Source organism: Phaethon lepturus, unplaced genomic scaffold, assembly GCF_000687285.1.
Source record: "Phaethon lepturus isolate BGI_N335 unplaced genomic scaffold, ASM68728v1 scaffold8873, whole genome shotgun sequence".
Classification (NCBI taxonomy): Eukaryota; Metazoa; Chordata; class Aves; order Phaethontiformes; family Phaethontidae; genus Phaethon; species Phaethon lepturus.
Window position 1 is genome coordinate 25,298 of NW_010529697.1, and position 15,922 is coordinate 41,219.

At 40.8% G+C, this 15,922-nt stretch overlaps 1 protein-coding gene across 1 annotated transcript in view; it reads left to right on the top strand.

Moving 5' to 3' along the window:
• Positions 1-254: 254 nt before the first annotated feature.
• PDE3A (phosphodiesterase 3A, cGMP-inhibited) overlaps positions 255-15,922 on the top strand; it is a 46,847-nt gene continuing 31,179 nt past the window's right edge. Inside the window, exons 1-5 of the mRNA XM_010284019.1 lie at positions 255-329; positions 3,037-3,297; positions 6,119-6,273; positions 10,831-10,946; positions 14,655-14,874. Of these exons, the coding sequence (XP_010282321.1) occupies positions 255-329; positions 3,037-3,297; positions 6,119-6,273; positions 10,831-10,946; positions 14,655-14,874 (827 nt within the window). The remainder of the gene's footprint in view (positions 330-3,036; positions 3,298-6,118; positions 6,274-10,830; positions 10,947-14,654; positions 14,875-15,922) is intronic.

Consider the following 15,922-nt stretch of genomic DNA (forward strand, 5'->3'; position numbering starts at 1 on the left):
CGCTCGGCGGGTGGGGTGGATGGCTGCATGGCTTTCGGGTCAGGTATCAGGTGAAGGTGTCAGATCTGCAGATAGTGCCCTTTTGGTCAAAAAACGCAAAAGGTCCTGCCGCCGTGCGTTATTGAAGAGCGCATCGTGCGGGAGGCGAGGTGGTATCGAACGTGCTATCGCCAAGCTCTGAAGCCTTTCCCAGGTGCAAGGCATGCTTCCGAAGAGAGAATCGCGTCGTTTCCACGGATTTGTTCTGGCGCGGCATGGGCTGCAGCGGCGTTACGATGTGTTACGTGTGGAAGTGCCCAGCCCCATTTGAGCGCAGACTGCCCTTGGCGGTGAGGTGCAGGCAGGGCTCGGCGGGGGGGATGCACACCCGCTGTGTGGCGGCCCTCTTCCTGGGCCCTATGGCCTCCGCACCAGCTCCTCACCGAACTCGAGGGTTATGACTGCTGGGTCCCGGAGTCAAGGCAGGGGTCACCCAGACGTGGCAAGGCCTCCCCCCATGTCAGAGGCCATGTGGCAGAAATTCACCACTGAGAAGAGAAGGACTCTCCTTCTCCCCGCTTGGTACTAATCATGGAGAACAATGCTGGCTGCTTCGCAAACTGTTAGTACCGCTGTACAAAATCTGGGCCTCTGCTTATGGCCCGCTGAGTCAGACTTGTTTATTTCACTGAAGTATTAATCTCTGTCTCTGACTGGCAGTCAGCAACTCCAGGCTCCAGGCTTAACAGAATTTCAAACTGTAGATTATGCAGTTTTGCTGAAAATACGAGGCTTCTATCGCACTTTGAATGATGTATTCTCTCTTGCTCCCCTTCGGTCTGTTTTTCAGGGCTGAGATTAGGATAGATAATTAATTCTTCTCTTCCCAAGCCTTGTCTTTTAATTTAAAAATTTTCTTTAGCATCTGCCAGAATCTTCTGCATGCACTCCTGAGAGGTTAAGCAATGAAAAAGCCATTAAATTAACTTCAGCCAGCCATTAATTTTTTTTCAGTAGGATGAAATAGTGTTTCAGTATATCAAACAGTTTCTGGTTTCTTTTATTTTGTATCATGGCAAAGAAAAGAAATGTGGGAAGAGGCCGGTTTTCTGGTTGCGTGAGAGGGTGGTGAGTGAGGAGGCCTGTCTTCTGGTCCCGTGGCTTATCTCTGTGTTAGCAAGAAGTAGGACATGAGGAGTGGATCCTGTGTTAGCAAGAAGTAGGACACGAGGAGTGGATCAGTGGAGTGAAACAGCTATTGCCAAGGGCCTGATGTCCACACTACGCAACTGGGAAGATAGCAGGGAGAGGTTTAGCTATACTTAGCTCATATATCCTTTCCTCAGAAATACCTTGCTATTGCCTATAAAGCCTCTCGTGAGAGCACAGCAGTGTCAAGCTCTGGTGTGCTGTTCTTGGGAGTGTTGTGAGGTGCATAAATGCTATCGCTGGTGAACCACTCCTTGCCGGGGCTCTGATCGCTCTACTGCTAAGCAGTCTACCCAACTGTCCATGTACTTGCCACTCCAAGAAACCCGTATGCTCTTTTCACAGGCATAACTTCTCCATTTGGAAAACTGTGTATCTTAGTTTTTTCAAAGAAATACACGGAAACAATTTAGTACAAAATCTCTTGGAATGGGTCTGTCTGTCAAACTGCACATAAACCTGCTGAAAAGTCCCAAACAGTAGCAGCAGGATTGAGCTTATGTGTCAGAAACAAAGCAAAGGAAAAATGGTCGGCCTTGGAGTGTCTTGAATTAGCGATTCCACAGAGAATTTATGGTGATTTATAGTGCATCAGCTAGTGAGGCTGAAATGACACTGCTGCATTGAAAGTTCACATGCCTCCTGCCTTTCTAGTTGTTCTAATTCTGTGTGCATCTAGTCTCAATGTTCTTCTAGTAGATTTTAAAGATCCTCAGTCTTTTGCAATTGTATTATATAGCTGTCAATTCACAGACGTGACAACTTCCCTGCTTTTGGCAATAGACTGTTTCTTTTAGTGCCAATACATTGCCCTACTGGGTTTTGGGACAGATGGTAGTCGGAGCTGCTGGATGTCGGGAAGCGCTGGAGACACTCAAAGATGCATTTATGGATCAACCCTCTTGCGCATGCATTGGAAGCCCAGTGTTACAGCTGTGTCAGATTACCTGTGTGCATGACGGATGGACTACATATACGAAGACAGTTTGCCTGGGCTACAGCTGGCTTGCAGTGCGTCATTTACAGATCAATATATACCCGTACTGGGTAGGGTGTGTAAGATTTGCCAGTGATATGAGCTGCTTCTTGGTATTATTTCTGCTTACGCTTTGGTTAATAATTCTTCCTAAATGATACATGTAAAGTAGGTATGTATTTCAAACCCAGGAGAAAGTAAGGACCATCTGAATTGGTCATACAAGTCTGTGGAGAGTGACTATTCTCATCACTTCCGTCTGAATAAAATAAGGATTGGAAAATCCACTTTTTATTCCATTTCAATTTTGGTATAACTGCCTAATATGCAATTGCTTGGAGAAGAATGTTGTTGCCACCGTAGCAAAATTTTGTATTTTAATAGTGTGGAGATATTTTTAAAATCTCAGTATATACTTGGGATTCATTTTGTTCACCTAAGCATAAGCATTGAACATTAGCTGTTCTAGATGTCTCTGTAGTTAGTAGAACGGCATTTCTCAAGAGAAACTCCTCCCATCCTAAGCTATGTCTCCAGAATTATTTGTGCAAATAGCCCCTGGCCATTGCCTATGTCTCTGTAGGGAGCCTGAACAATTCATTCAGGTGGGATAAGTCAGTTGCCGATGGTGAAAGTGGTGAAATCGAATATGATGAAATTCCAAACTCGTTGTGGACTTTGAGCATTATGCCTGATGATTGATCTATTCAGCATGATTCTCCTTATTTAAAGAATTATTTTATGTTATTATTTTTCCACTCCTTGGGTAACTGCTTTAATGAAAGCTGTGGAGAGTTCACCACAGCTTCAGACACTGCTCAGCAGGTTGTTCACTTCTATTGTCTTAAATCTGTTATTTTTGTCTTCTTTAGTCTTCTGGTACCAGTATCACGGTGGATATCGCTGTCATGGGAGAAGCACATGGGCTCATTACAGACCTTCTGGCAGATCCTTCACTGCCCCCAAATGTGTGTACTTCGCTGAGAACAGTGAGCAACCTGCTTAATACGCAGTTAACCTTCCAGGCCATCCACAAGCCAAGGGTGAACCCTTTGGTGTCCTTCAGTGAGAACTACACCTGCTCTGACTCAGAGGAATGTCCGGAGAAAGGAGAGAAACTAGCTATTCCCAAAGTGAGTACTGGACCCTGTCTGTCATCTTGTAATTTGGCTTTCCCTAAAGGGACAACACTGTACTAGCAGGAGATGTCACTGGGCTTTTTGCATGTTTGCTTCAGACTAACATCTTACGCACTAATCAGACTGTACTGTAAACGGACACCTAAGTAGACTGTTGATTTCATACTAAGACAATTCCTGTATATCCTTCAAGTTATGGCCAGGTCAACTTTGGTTCAGGCATTTTTAGAAGATGATGTTCAGCACAGGATAGGTCACATAGATGGTGTGCATATTTCCTTGCAGGTGTTGGTTGGAGCTTAAGGGAGAAGAAATGATAGGGAGCAGAGCAAGCAAAAGCCTTTCAGCATCCAGACTGACAAGTCTGCCCCATTACCTCTCACATAGAAATTCCCCTCTCACTCAAAAGATTTGAGCCACTGCATGTGGGGTGGGGAATTAAGTAGTGATTCCTTTTTGCCTTTGCAGTACTTTTTGCCCACTTTGAAGACTGGAATTTGAAATTCTGTATGAACTTCCATCTCTTCTTCCTTCCCTTAGCTAGAGGTGTGAAACCTACACAAGTCAATGAAAAAGTCTCTACTGATGACCTCCAGGTGCTTTGGATCAAGTTTAAAATGTTGTGTACCAAACAAACAAACAAAAAAGATCACCACAATACTTAGTGTGACAAATATTGTAAGACTACTGCTACATGAGAAGTAGTTTTGAGAAGAAAAAGAAGACTGAACCAAAAAAATGTATATATATTAACTGCCTTGACAGATGGCTTTATGAATGTTCAGCACTCCGACAGGAAATAACCAGTGTTAACCACCCACATTTAGTAATTGAACAACTAGAAAGAACACACCAGCTCTGAAGTGGTTTGAATTGCAAGTTGGTTGCTAATTAGCTGTCCTGCAAGGCTTACATTTCACTTTTGAAACTAAAGAAAAATACTTTTGTACTGCAATCTCCCTTGTAAAATTAAATGTAGGCAGAATACATTGCACAGGCAAATGCTTTTAACAGCCAGCATTCATTCCATTATTTCCCAGCATCTGAATTGCAACACTTGTGATTTTTCTTTAATATATTTTATTCTGATGATAATTATTACCCTATTTGCCTATGTAGCAGCTGTATATATGATATGGACGTTCACAGGTTTTTAAGCACATTTAATGTACATGTCTGTAACGGCTGTACTCTAGGCTCTGAGGGGAAAAGTTAGGTGGAAGAACACTGCCATCACATGAGCAAACACAATGAACAGATACCAGTTTGCTGTTGCGAAAATACCTAGTGAGGAGAAGAGAAATGAAGGATGAAGAAATTAGTTAATGCTACAGAGAACTAATTTGACTGAAGAATTCACTGACCTAAATGTATTACAGTTCATAAAACTAATAGTTTGCAGTCCTTTATTTAAGTGTCTAAATATAGATTTAGGGTCTTTACCTTAAGCATCTGACACTGAGCATTTTGGGTAAGGAGGTAGTATGTTAACATATTTTTCTGTAAGTTTGAGCTTCAGAACCACAAGTGTCTTCCATCTCATATCTCTTAACCCTCTGGCAAAGTCAAAGCTCTCTATCACAGAGACATATTTATTTTACTTCTGAACTATAAACACTTCATGAGAACTACAAGAGAAATATCTTACAAAATCGTAGCATCTGCAACAGCAAATCTGGATCTACAAAGATTCTCTATCATCATCCTTTATTACCTCTGCCTTCAAAAATTCAGAAAAACAATGTGTGTCCTGTTAGTGGAGAAAAGGAAGAGTCAGATGAAAGAAAAATGCAGGGTGGTTAAGAAAAATCTGCTGTAAACAGTGATGCTTTCTCTGAGCTTTTCAGGAGACATCATATCGCAGAGCATGAAAGTTTTATTTCAGGGCGTGATCTTTGGATTGGGTAGATATAGCAGAACAAAAAGTTGGAGCTCCCCTCCCTTATTTTTCTTACAGCCTTTCTTGCCTTGAATCACTGATTCTGAGCATTCATGAGAGTTTAAATCACAGAACAGTTGAGGTTGAAAGTACATCTGGAGATCATCTAGTCCAGTCCCTCAGCTCAAGCGCGCTGAGCCTGGAGCAGGTTCCTCTAGGCTCAGCCTAGAGCAGGTTGCTCAGGAGGATATCCAGTTGGGTTTTCAGTATCTCCATGGATGTAGACTCCACAGCCTCTCTGGGAAACCTCTTTCAGTGTTCAGTCATCCTCACAGTAAAACTATTTTCTTATATGTAAATGGAATTTCGTGTATTTCAATTTGTGCCCCATTGCCTCTTGTCCTGTCACTGAGCACCACTGGAAAGAGCCTGGCTCCATCTTCTTTACACCTTCCCTTCTGATCTTACATTGGTAAGAGCTCCCTGAGCCTTTTCTTTTTCAGGCTGAGCAATCCCACCTCTCTCAGCCTTTCCTTTTATGACAGATGCTCCAATCCCTCAGTCACCTTTGTGGCCCTGATGACTTGTTTAAGTGCTGTTGGCCACATCATGTAAGACCAAAATTTTTAAAGAGCACAAGCAACATTTGCTAACTCCCATGAGAGCTCCAAGTGTTGAATATCTGTGGCTGTGGGGCTGTGGATATATACTTTTTTTTTTAAACTTGAAATAGGGAACATTGTCCAGACCCTCCAAGCATTTAAAGCACTGGCTGTGTTGATATAGAAGGTAGGCACCATAATACCTGGGAGAATACAGATTTAAGGTATTACTAGATGTTGTCAGGCAAAATTAATCAAATGGAAATGTTTTTCTTCTGCATGTTGAAAGTTTTTGTAAGAATTAATAAACTCTAAGCAACTGATTTCCCTCTAGCGCTTACGGAGAAGTTTGCCTCCAGGACTGCTGAGACGAGTGTCCTCAACTTGGACCACAACAACATCAGCTACAGGACTACCTACACTGGAGCCAGCTCCAGTCAGAAGGGATCGCAGTGCCAGCATCAAACCTCATGAATCATCTACATCCAGGTTACAGATCACCTCCTCTCTCTTTTATGTCTCTCTTTGAGCAAATTTCGTTGGTCCTGTGTGATGATGTCCCTCATTGCAGACTTTTCATGTTTCTCTAAATTGGGTTGCCAAAGAAGTGGCATCTCCAATTTTAGTCATATTATGCCAAACATATTCCTATTATTGGGAAGCAAAATAAATAAAAAATTTATGCTAGCAAAGTGCAGAATTGCAGAATAAAATTGGAAAGAAGGCAAGATATTTGGCTAAAGTCTTCTTGATACGCAGCAGTTTCCTCTGTGGGTATTGCCCAGCCAAGAAAGAATTCTAACAAGTAACCCAGCTGCTGAACATCACTTCTAAGAACACACCTAATGCTGTGGTCCTGTTATTAAACCAATTCATAAAGCACTTCTCCATTCTCTAGATACTAACTTCCAGAACACAACCCCTGATTTTAAGTGGATCCTCCTAAAGTACACAATTCCATGTTGTTCTGTCGATAGAAATGGAGTATCATGCCCTGCATCCCATGTACGCACTTCATTCTGGGATATAAGAAGGGTTTACCATTCTCTGAATGAGTTCATGCAAATGCAATACCAGCAATAGATGGTAAATAAAAAACATTGAGTTAGCTAAGTCAAAAAGTGATTTAGTGGAGAGAAAGAAGTAGATTTGTTACCACTGGGGGAACAAGAAGGTGTAATCTAGGAGTAAAATTACAAAGGAAGATTTGCTAGTAGACATTGAAAGCAAAACTGAAAATTAAACGGGCAGTGTAAAGTTTTCTTGCAGGATGGTTGCCGTACTTTCCCTAATTTCAAGCACTGCAGTAGAACTTCTTTTCCATTGACCATGTAGAGTTTAGCTTCTGGGATTCAGAATCCCAACTGTCCCGTCCTTAATCCCAACTGTCTCATCTAGTTAAAAATGCTTTTCCTAATTTGCCACAAGAAGCAAATATACACAGCTGTTTTGCTGGGGTGCAGACTGAGTGCCCACTTTTATTTATGATGTATTTATTTACTTATTAATTCAAGATGCCACATATGTTCAAGGGTTCTGTAAGCAGGTGCTGGTACTGGAAGAATCACAACTACAAAGCAATAATTAATAAAGCCTTGGAATGAATTTCAGTAATATCACTGGAGGAATTATACATTATTTATTTGTCTTGCATGGAAAAAAGAGTTCTGAATTCAATCACGACACATACACTTTAAGGTGATGTTCATATAGTGCATCGTAGAAACAGAGCACTAGATCTGCAAAGAGGTTTGCATAGGCTGAGATACCTACCTACTCCATTTTGTGCCCATACCAAAATTTAGTTCCAGTTTCCTAAAGCACCTCCCTGAAAGTCTTTCAGAGTTACCCAGAAGCACACTAGTTCTTAGTATTCTGAAAAGATGGGGATTCATCTTATGGCTGTAATCCCTCATGACTGACTGTATTAGTTAGGTATTCCCTGCTCACTCATACCCATTCTCTTTTTCTCAGGGCCTGATCCCTGATCCAGAGTCATAAAATACATAGTCCTCTGATGAAATGGAGAGAGAGAAGTTGTGTCCACTCAGCTGCTTACAGCCAGCAGCTAACTGGTTTAGGGCATTTGTAGAGGACTACCCTAATAAAGTTGCTTCTCTGCCTGAGGACGTTCAGACATAGGTATCTCAAATTTTGGGACTTCCATGCTACCAGATAGCCTGAGGTGAGCTGCATTTAACCCTCCACAAGGGCTGCAGCAGATAATCCAGTAGCAGCCAGTGCAGGAAGGAGTTGAATGGATGGTAGTCTTGTGGGAAGGGTGCTTGTCTGTGAGAAGAGAGGCTTGGGTCCCAGGCGCTGTTAACTATGTTATGTTGTGTAGCTATTTAAACAGGATTTGCTCCATTCTGGCTTCCTGAATATTTTTCTATTCCAGTCAGAAAGGAACAGAGCCTTCAAAGGAAGGGTGGAGGGCAGTCAGTCATGCAGTCTGGCAGTTACAGTGTCACCCTGTGAGAATAAAGTTCAGGTCCCTTCCCCACCTCAGCAAGGGCTATCATCTTGGATGAGGAGTATGGAGACATGCTTTGCTATGGGTAAAGTAAGAGCAGAGCAAAAGCACCAAATTCACAAAGATAAATCAGATCCATGGTATCAGAAGACTCACATGGTTTGTTCTGCAATTCAAAATTTAGTGCCAGCAGTGGAGAAAAAGATATGGCCTGAGAAGGCCTGACATCACCAGTGTTTGCTGTTGGATATCTTGGGTGAACACAGCCCCAGACAGCTGCTTTGGTCGGCCTTTCTTCCAGATAGGTAAACCTTTCCCACAGAGGAGGCTGTCATGCAGGGCACTTAGGTGCTCAAGGCAGCCTGCAGAGTACACTGAATGTCTGGTGCAAGAAAAATACATGGTTAGCCAAAGTTCCCTTTGTGAGGAGTCCCATCTGTGTCAGTAAAAATAAATATAAAGAAGCTATAACTAAATGGAAATGTTCTTCAGTCACCAGCCTGTGGTTCCCAGGGTGCATTTGATTTATACTGTTGATCCCAGACTCCCACGTAGTATGTAAGCATCCTAAGATGGGAATCAGAGGGAGAAGGAGAGCAATTAAATATTATTGTTGGTCCTTTTCTACGGTTGTTATATAACTCTGCATGATGAGCCAACTAAACAAACTCAATTCTTCCTACGTTTAATGTCGCCAATTGTATAATTATAGCTCTGTCAAGCCTCCCAAGCCTCCTGTTTGCAGTTCTTCTGTTACAGTAGGAGAAACAATGTGTATTCCAGAAGGGGGAAAAATTAATCCTATAAGTCTAGCTTTAACAATTTTGGCAGACCAATACAGATTTGCTTTCAAGGAAAAGAATTTTGAACTGAAGGGGGGAAAAAAAAATCTTTATTATCTGCCACTCTCACTGTACCAAATTCAAGCATGCCACAGGTCACAGAGAAAGAAAAATTTCGTGGCTTGAAGGGTAGGAGAGGGGAAATGACACTGGAATTACCCTGTGGCAGATTCTGCAGTTACAAAATATGCACCTTGTTCCTCACAGTCTGGGACATCACTTCCAGATTTCTGTAGTCACATATTTGCAAAAATCCCCCTTAAATCTTCTTTAGTAATCCTCTATTCTTCCAACCCTATGCCACGAAACTGGTAAGACCTAGTCCTCTGATAGCTTCAAATGATTTGGGAAAAATAATAGAGATTCCACATTCTTTCCCTCAGTCACTTCTATATCCAGTGGTTCTCCCTTAAGAAGTCGAAGAATGTGGTTTGGGGTTTTTGGTTTGGTTTGGTTTTTTGGTTTTTCTTTGCAATGGGCCAGTGTGTTAGATTCTTCTTGTCAATTAAAAAACAAAACCAGAAAACAAAACAAACAAAAAATAATTAAAAAAAGAGCTGGATTCTTTTTTTATTTTACATCATCACAGATTGTAGGAATTTGGACCAATGAAGACAACCAGCAGATATTTTTGTAGGTAGTGCTTGCTCTTCTAAAACAATAAGGTGTTTGTAGAGTTAAGACAATGTTACATGCTTTTTTCTTTCAGAACACTTCTTTTTTTTTTTTGAAGTTTTTTTTCAAGTTCAGCTGGGACTGGGCTGCTTTAAAAGGCTGTCCTCTGCCTTGCATGTCATCTCATCACTTGGATGTGAGGCTGTGAGGAGAAATGCGGAGGCTGAGACCTAGCAGATCTGTCCAGAGAAGTCATAGGCCTCATAAGAGCCAGTGCTACATCCCTGCAAGCAGCTGACATTTGATGGGTGTCATTCGGGAAAACAATGATAAATACAATTCTCATGCTTTACAGAAGTATTTGGCCTCTTCTGGTACACAGTCATAGCCTGAACGGTGAAAGCATGTGCCCACCCTGTTGTAGGGGAGCAGCATTTGTTCCCCACACATAGACACATGCACCCTCTTCTTCAGTGAGTTTCTCTTGAATCAGTGACCAATGTCTTCAGGGTCTGTCAGTAGGATTTTTTTTGAGATGTAGCATGCATTTCAGTTGGCTAGAGCATGAAGTGCTTCACCCAGAGAAGATGTAAACCACTAGCAACAGCAATGCAGGGCTCTTCAGAGCCTCCTCCAGCCCCTTGAGGAGCTCCTCCAGAGCCCGAAGGGTTACTGGGTATCTGCCCTGGCTGTTGCAGCAGAGGAGTCAAAGGAGACTGATTTTTCATTTACTCTGAGAACTTCTGGCACTTCTGTCTCTTATAAGGAGGCATTAAAAGGGAATATAAATTTAACTTCATTTCAAGTCAACTTTTAAGCCTCTTTGTACTGTCGGAACAATATAATGAAGACATCTTTGTATAAATAAAATGAATAGGCCTCAGCACTGAAGGAAGTCCAGCTTTGGAGTGTCTGCATTGTAAATATTTTTGCTGAATACAATACTGAGCACCTCACAAATAGCAGTTCAGCCAGCAGATAGGTGCTGTTTTCCTCATCAAATTTTGTGCTACCTCAGTATCGCATACTTCTTGCCATGGCTCCTAACTTCTTAAGATCTGCTGTTGAGGCTTTTTACTGTGTCGAATGATGCATGTTTGTGCTCTGGTTTTGCAGCACTGACTCCTGGAACAGCTCAATTCTGATGACAATCACGAAGAGCAGGTCCTTCTCCACGTCCTACGCCATGCCTTCTACCAACCACCTGAACACCAAAAGGCAGAGCCGGCAAGGTGAGTGGGCATCCATGGCTCTGTCAGGCTCGCTTAGCTGCATCGCCGTGACTAGCACGTGCAGCTGCTTTTGATCTCTGTCCAATCTGTGTCTGTTCTTATTTTGCCATCAATATAAATATAGTAATTCCCTTTATTAAAAAAAAAAACAGTGGCTTAAAATACTATAGTTCATGGTGATGCCTTTCTAAATGTTTTGACTTTTATAATTTATAGAGGTTAGTCATGACATGATGCGGAAAGTGTGATACTAAATCGTGTTGCAGTTTATATCTATGTGATTCCTTCGACTACAACAGGGCTGAGAACAGTGTTTTCTGTAGCATTTGTTAGATTAACTGTCTGTGCATATTGTGTGACTGAGATTTCCTGAAGTACAACGTACATAATGCCATTCAGAGCTGTAGGTAGCAACTGACCCATCTTATGCAAACATATCCAAGACAAAGCCATTATAACTCAGAGGTCTATCTCTGTATATTCATTATTGAGAAAGTCTGGGTAGTTCTTACTGATTTTTAGAGATGAGAAATATGGGGCTTTTTACTCAGCTTTCTCGGCCTTTAAAAAAAATGACTCCTGTTTTAACTGCGGGAAAGAAATCGAGAAGGTGACTTCTTAATTGGTAATGAAATATGCAATGACAGCCACAAAGCAGTCTTAATCCACAGTAACGTGGTTCTCTTCCCTGTACAAATGCAGGATAAAGTACTGTTTACCCATGCTTTAACTTGCAATTCAAAATGATCACAAGGCCTTCCTTTTTTAAATCAGACCTTCCAAACATGGAATAATGTTGAGATAATGTTACTCAGAGATACTGGCCACCTAAACATCAGATGGAAATTGATAGATGCCTGAGGCCTGACATCAGTAAAGTCAGAGAATCCTAACTTAGAGACGGGTTTGAAGATACGGATGCACAATTATTCTGCATATCTAGCACTGTCACATTGTATCTCCTTTCCAAACTGAAGAGTTTGTTTCATCTCCTCTCGTACAGAAGCTGCTTTCTAATACCACAGTGAAGATAAAGTAACACAATATTGTCTTAAAAGGTAATAGGTACATAGGCAAATTAATAAAATCGATCCTGGAAAATAACGGACATACAGTACCAAGAATCCAGAAATTTGGTTTAGAACAAAACAAATCCATCTTAGACTTGTGATTTTCAGAGATTAACCTTTTAACTTGAAAGGAGCAAGGAGGGTGTGTATATGTATATTCTTTTATACTTGGAAAACAGGATTTTCCAAGCCCATTAGTCCATTTTACATGTAGTCTCTTCTGCTTCCAGAAAGTGTTAATAGTCATCTTTGTTGCCCAAGTACATGAGCTCCCCCATGCTGAAGGGAGAGCTCCATTCCATCACAAGAAGATTGATATTTTGATAGTTTAGGCTGTTTACAATCATATATTTTTAACTATGATTAGTTTTCATATTCCAACTAAAGAATTGCTTCAATTTGCACTAGTTAATACAAATTAGACTTTTATATATTAGCTCCACTGGCAATATATAGTAATTCTTGATACAAGTTATCTAGATAAATCTGTAAAATCTAACTAAAATGGGTCTTTAATTATGCGTGAAAACATTAGCATTTTGAAATACTGTTAGCTATACCTATTTTGGCAAAATTCTGAGGTAAACTCAAGTGTTTTCATATGTAATTTCACATTACATTGAAGTTACTGTATTATTTCTTCAACACTGCACATGTGTAAAAGTTCTGGAGGACCTTAGTAGATGGATGTACTTAAAAAAAAATTCTCCTGTGTTGTTAATCTTCTCATATCTTGGTTGTTGAAAATTCATTGCTGTAGCAAGACATGTTTTCTCTCACTTTTGCCAATAAATGGCTAAATGTTGGATTACTGAAGACAGATTTGTATTTGCCTGGTAAATTTATTTATTTTTGCATACCTACCCTGGCAAATTACTCTTTAAAAAAAAACAAACACAACCAAGAGACAGCAGCTCAGACTAGCAGTAGAAAGCAAGCTGTGATTAGAAAAATTATTGTGGAAATTGCTGTTTAAATTCCCAGGACTTGCTTTAAATTGTTGAAAGATGACCATATATATTGTATTCTGTAACAGTCATGAAGATGACTTGGTAACATATAGCTCATAGATAGATAATAATCCAACTCAATCCCCTGTCCCAACTAACAGACTGTGAAATGTTTTTAAAGATACATTTTTGTTGGATGGAAAGCAGGTATCTCAAAGGATTAGTAAATGTGAAACAGAGGCTTTCAGTATTTTAAAGCAATTTCCATATGTCATGGCCATCTGATAACTTTTTAATTGCTCTGTAGGCTGTAGGTTTCTGATCTCAAGACCATTGTAACATCCTAGTTGCAACCATTGAATTAAGACAGTTATACATACCACATGTTTGCTAAAGAAATAACCTAATCAAAACTTCAGAGATGTTGGATATCTCAAAATTACAGTGTAGTAACTGTAAGAAATTATTTTTAACTCTTGGATTGTCAACACCATATAATATTTTAACCTCATATCACAGCAAGTTGTTATCAGGAAAAACCACTGGAACTGTACACATATATCCTGCAAAGTTAGTATTTCATAAATTTAAATCAACATACTGCCTTATTCTGAGATAATTTTTGTGTCTGGAATGCATTTAGATAGTGGGCACAATTCAAACATAAAACCAGTTAAAGTTTCTAAGCTCTTTGTATCATTTGGCTTTGAAGATGAACATGGTAAATGAACTGGGGCTGAGTTCCTACAAACTTTAGAACAGAGGTAGGTCAATTTACATGCATTTCCATTTAAGCTAGATTATGTTTGCTCCTCTGCATTTTATTGTGAATGGAAGCTTTTTGTCTGAGACTAGAAAATGTAAAGTTGATTCAAAAAGAAGGCTGCACTTTGTCTCAAACACCGGCTGATGCATTTCATCTTGGCAGTGGTGCTTAGACAGAATAAGGGACAGAGAGAAATACATCTCGCTAGTGTGTGCACATGTGGATATTGGCAGTTTCTGATACACTAGCTCAGGAGTACAATACCATGGTAAAAAATACAGGTAATCGTCACAAGTCTCCCATAGTGAGCAACAGATACTGAAAAATAAACTCAAGCTGCACGAGATCAAGGCAGAAATCTGTGAGGAATGCGGAAATGGCACCATAAGTGCAGTAGTTTATTTTCGTGTAATGTATGACTACTAAAAATTGCTTTTTTTGGTTTATTGCTAGTCTTCACACATGTAGAAATTCAAATTTGCTGGGAATGTGTGTAAGCCTTTCTTATCCCTGCTTTACAGATGGCGACAGTGAAGCAAAGAAAAACTGCAGATGGGTCTGGGAACTGCCTATCTGGAGTTCAGTGTATCCGTCACTAGCATGTGTTGATACCAGTAGTCATGCCACTAACGCATGCTTTTCATTTTGTGCCTGCCAGGTAGTGCATCCTGCTCAACAGGGAGAATATGCTTCATATTTTGAGCCAGATCTTCAGCAGGTAGAAGTGGCTGCTGTTAATGGAGCTTCATCTCTCTGTGACAGCCATGGGCTTGGCTCAGTTGAGGAGGGTTTTCTCTTATATTTTCCACTTGGAAACTATGCTGGTGCCTGCGCACATCAAGAGGAGTATTTCTGCACAGTGAACTCATACAACCATCTGCCACTTCTGTTAATTGACAAGACTCTTCTTTTCTCTTGCCAGGTATCCCGCCAAATATTTCACCTCTCACCTCCCCATGCCATTCACCAATTCAGGGGACGCCTGCCACAAGTCCTACTGGAAAAACATCTTCCGTGTTATTTCCAGACTCCACAGATAGTGTCACCAAGCAAGGCTTAAAGCCACACAAAGTCTTAACTTCCACTCAGAGTGCACCTAGCCTGTCAGACCCTATTATCAGCCCCTCTGTCATCTGCAGCAGGTAAGATAGTCATTTAACATGTGTTGGAATCATTTCACGTTGTTCTCGTGAGCAAGCTCTTTTGGCCTACGTACAAGTTTTGGTGACTTGCTGTGGTGTTGTGTGTAGATATTTCACCATATCTAAGCAGTGCTTAGTATACGAGTAATGATGCTACAAAGTGCTTTTAAAGTGCAAGATAGTTAGCTACATTTATAGCTTTTACTCATGTCAGATGCACAGCCTGATTCATAAGTTCTTTGTCAATAACTTGCAGATCCCAAAGATGTATTTCATGTTAACAACTTGTGTTGCTCACACCCTGCCCTTAACATGACAGTCACTTTCAGGTCACAGGCCAATTATTTCACAGCAGGCACCTGATGTTTGATAGAAAAAATCTGACTGCTGGGGTTTAGAAGCTGCTGGCCTGTAGCCTTCTGATAAAGGTGTGCCAACTATGCCTGAAGACAATGTCATTTTGAGCACTTTCTCAGAAAGAGTGGATCCTGTCCTCCCTAGGCAGAGTCAGATTATGTAGCACTGAGATTTTTTTCAGAAATCAACTGCAGCCGAGTTCCTTCTACTGCTAAGAGTTACAGTAACACAATTTAATTTCATACTTTAAAGTAGCCCATTACTAGGTATACGCAGACCTGCTCTGCAAAATCAGCATTTTGCAAAGAAAGTTGTTCTGCTTGTCTTCTCAAAAAGGATTCAGTTGCTAAATTAGATTATTGGAGTTGGCAATATGTGTCCAGTTCAGAATAGTGGGAAACACTGGTATTTAGAAGCCGGTCCCAGTGCAGTTTCAAGGTTACGTTACTCATTAGATGTTACTTTTGGTCATAGTAGTGAGTGATTTGTGATTATTGGCTAGCCAGAGGAGAACACGTCATCTGAGGCTGGGTTAAATGTTATCAAGTGTGACTATCTTTGGAAATAGTTTTTCATTTCTGGCTTCAGTCACATGACTTTGGATGTCTTGGTATGCTGCGTTTAGGGCTAGGCAGTGGGTGTGAGAAAGTCAAAATGGAGATTATGACTTTGCTCAAGGGAGTCATCCTCA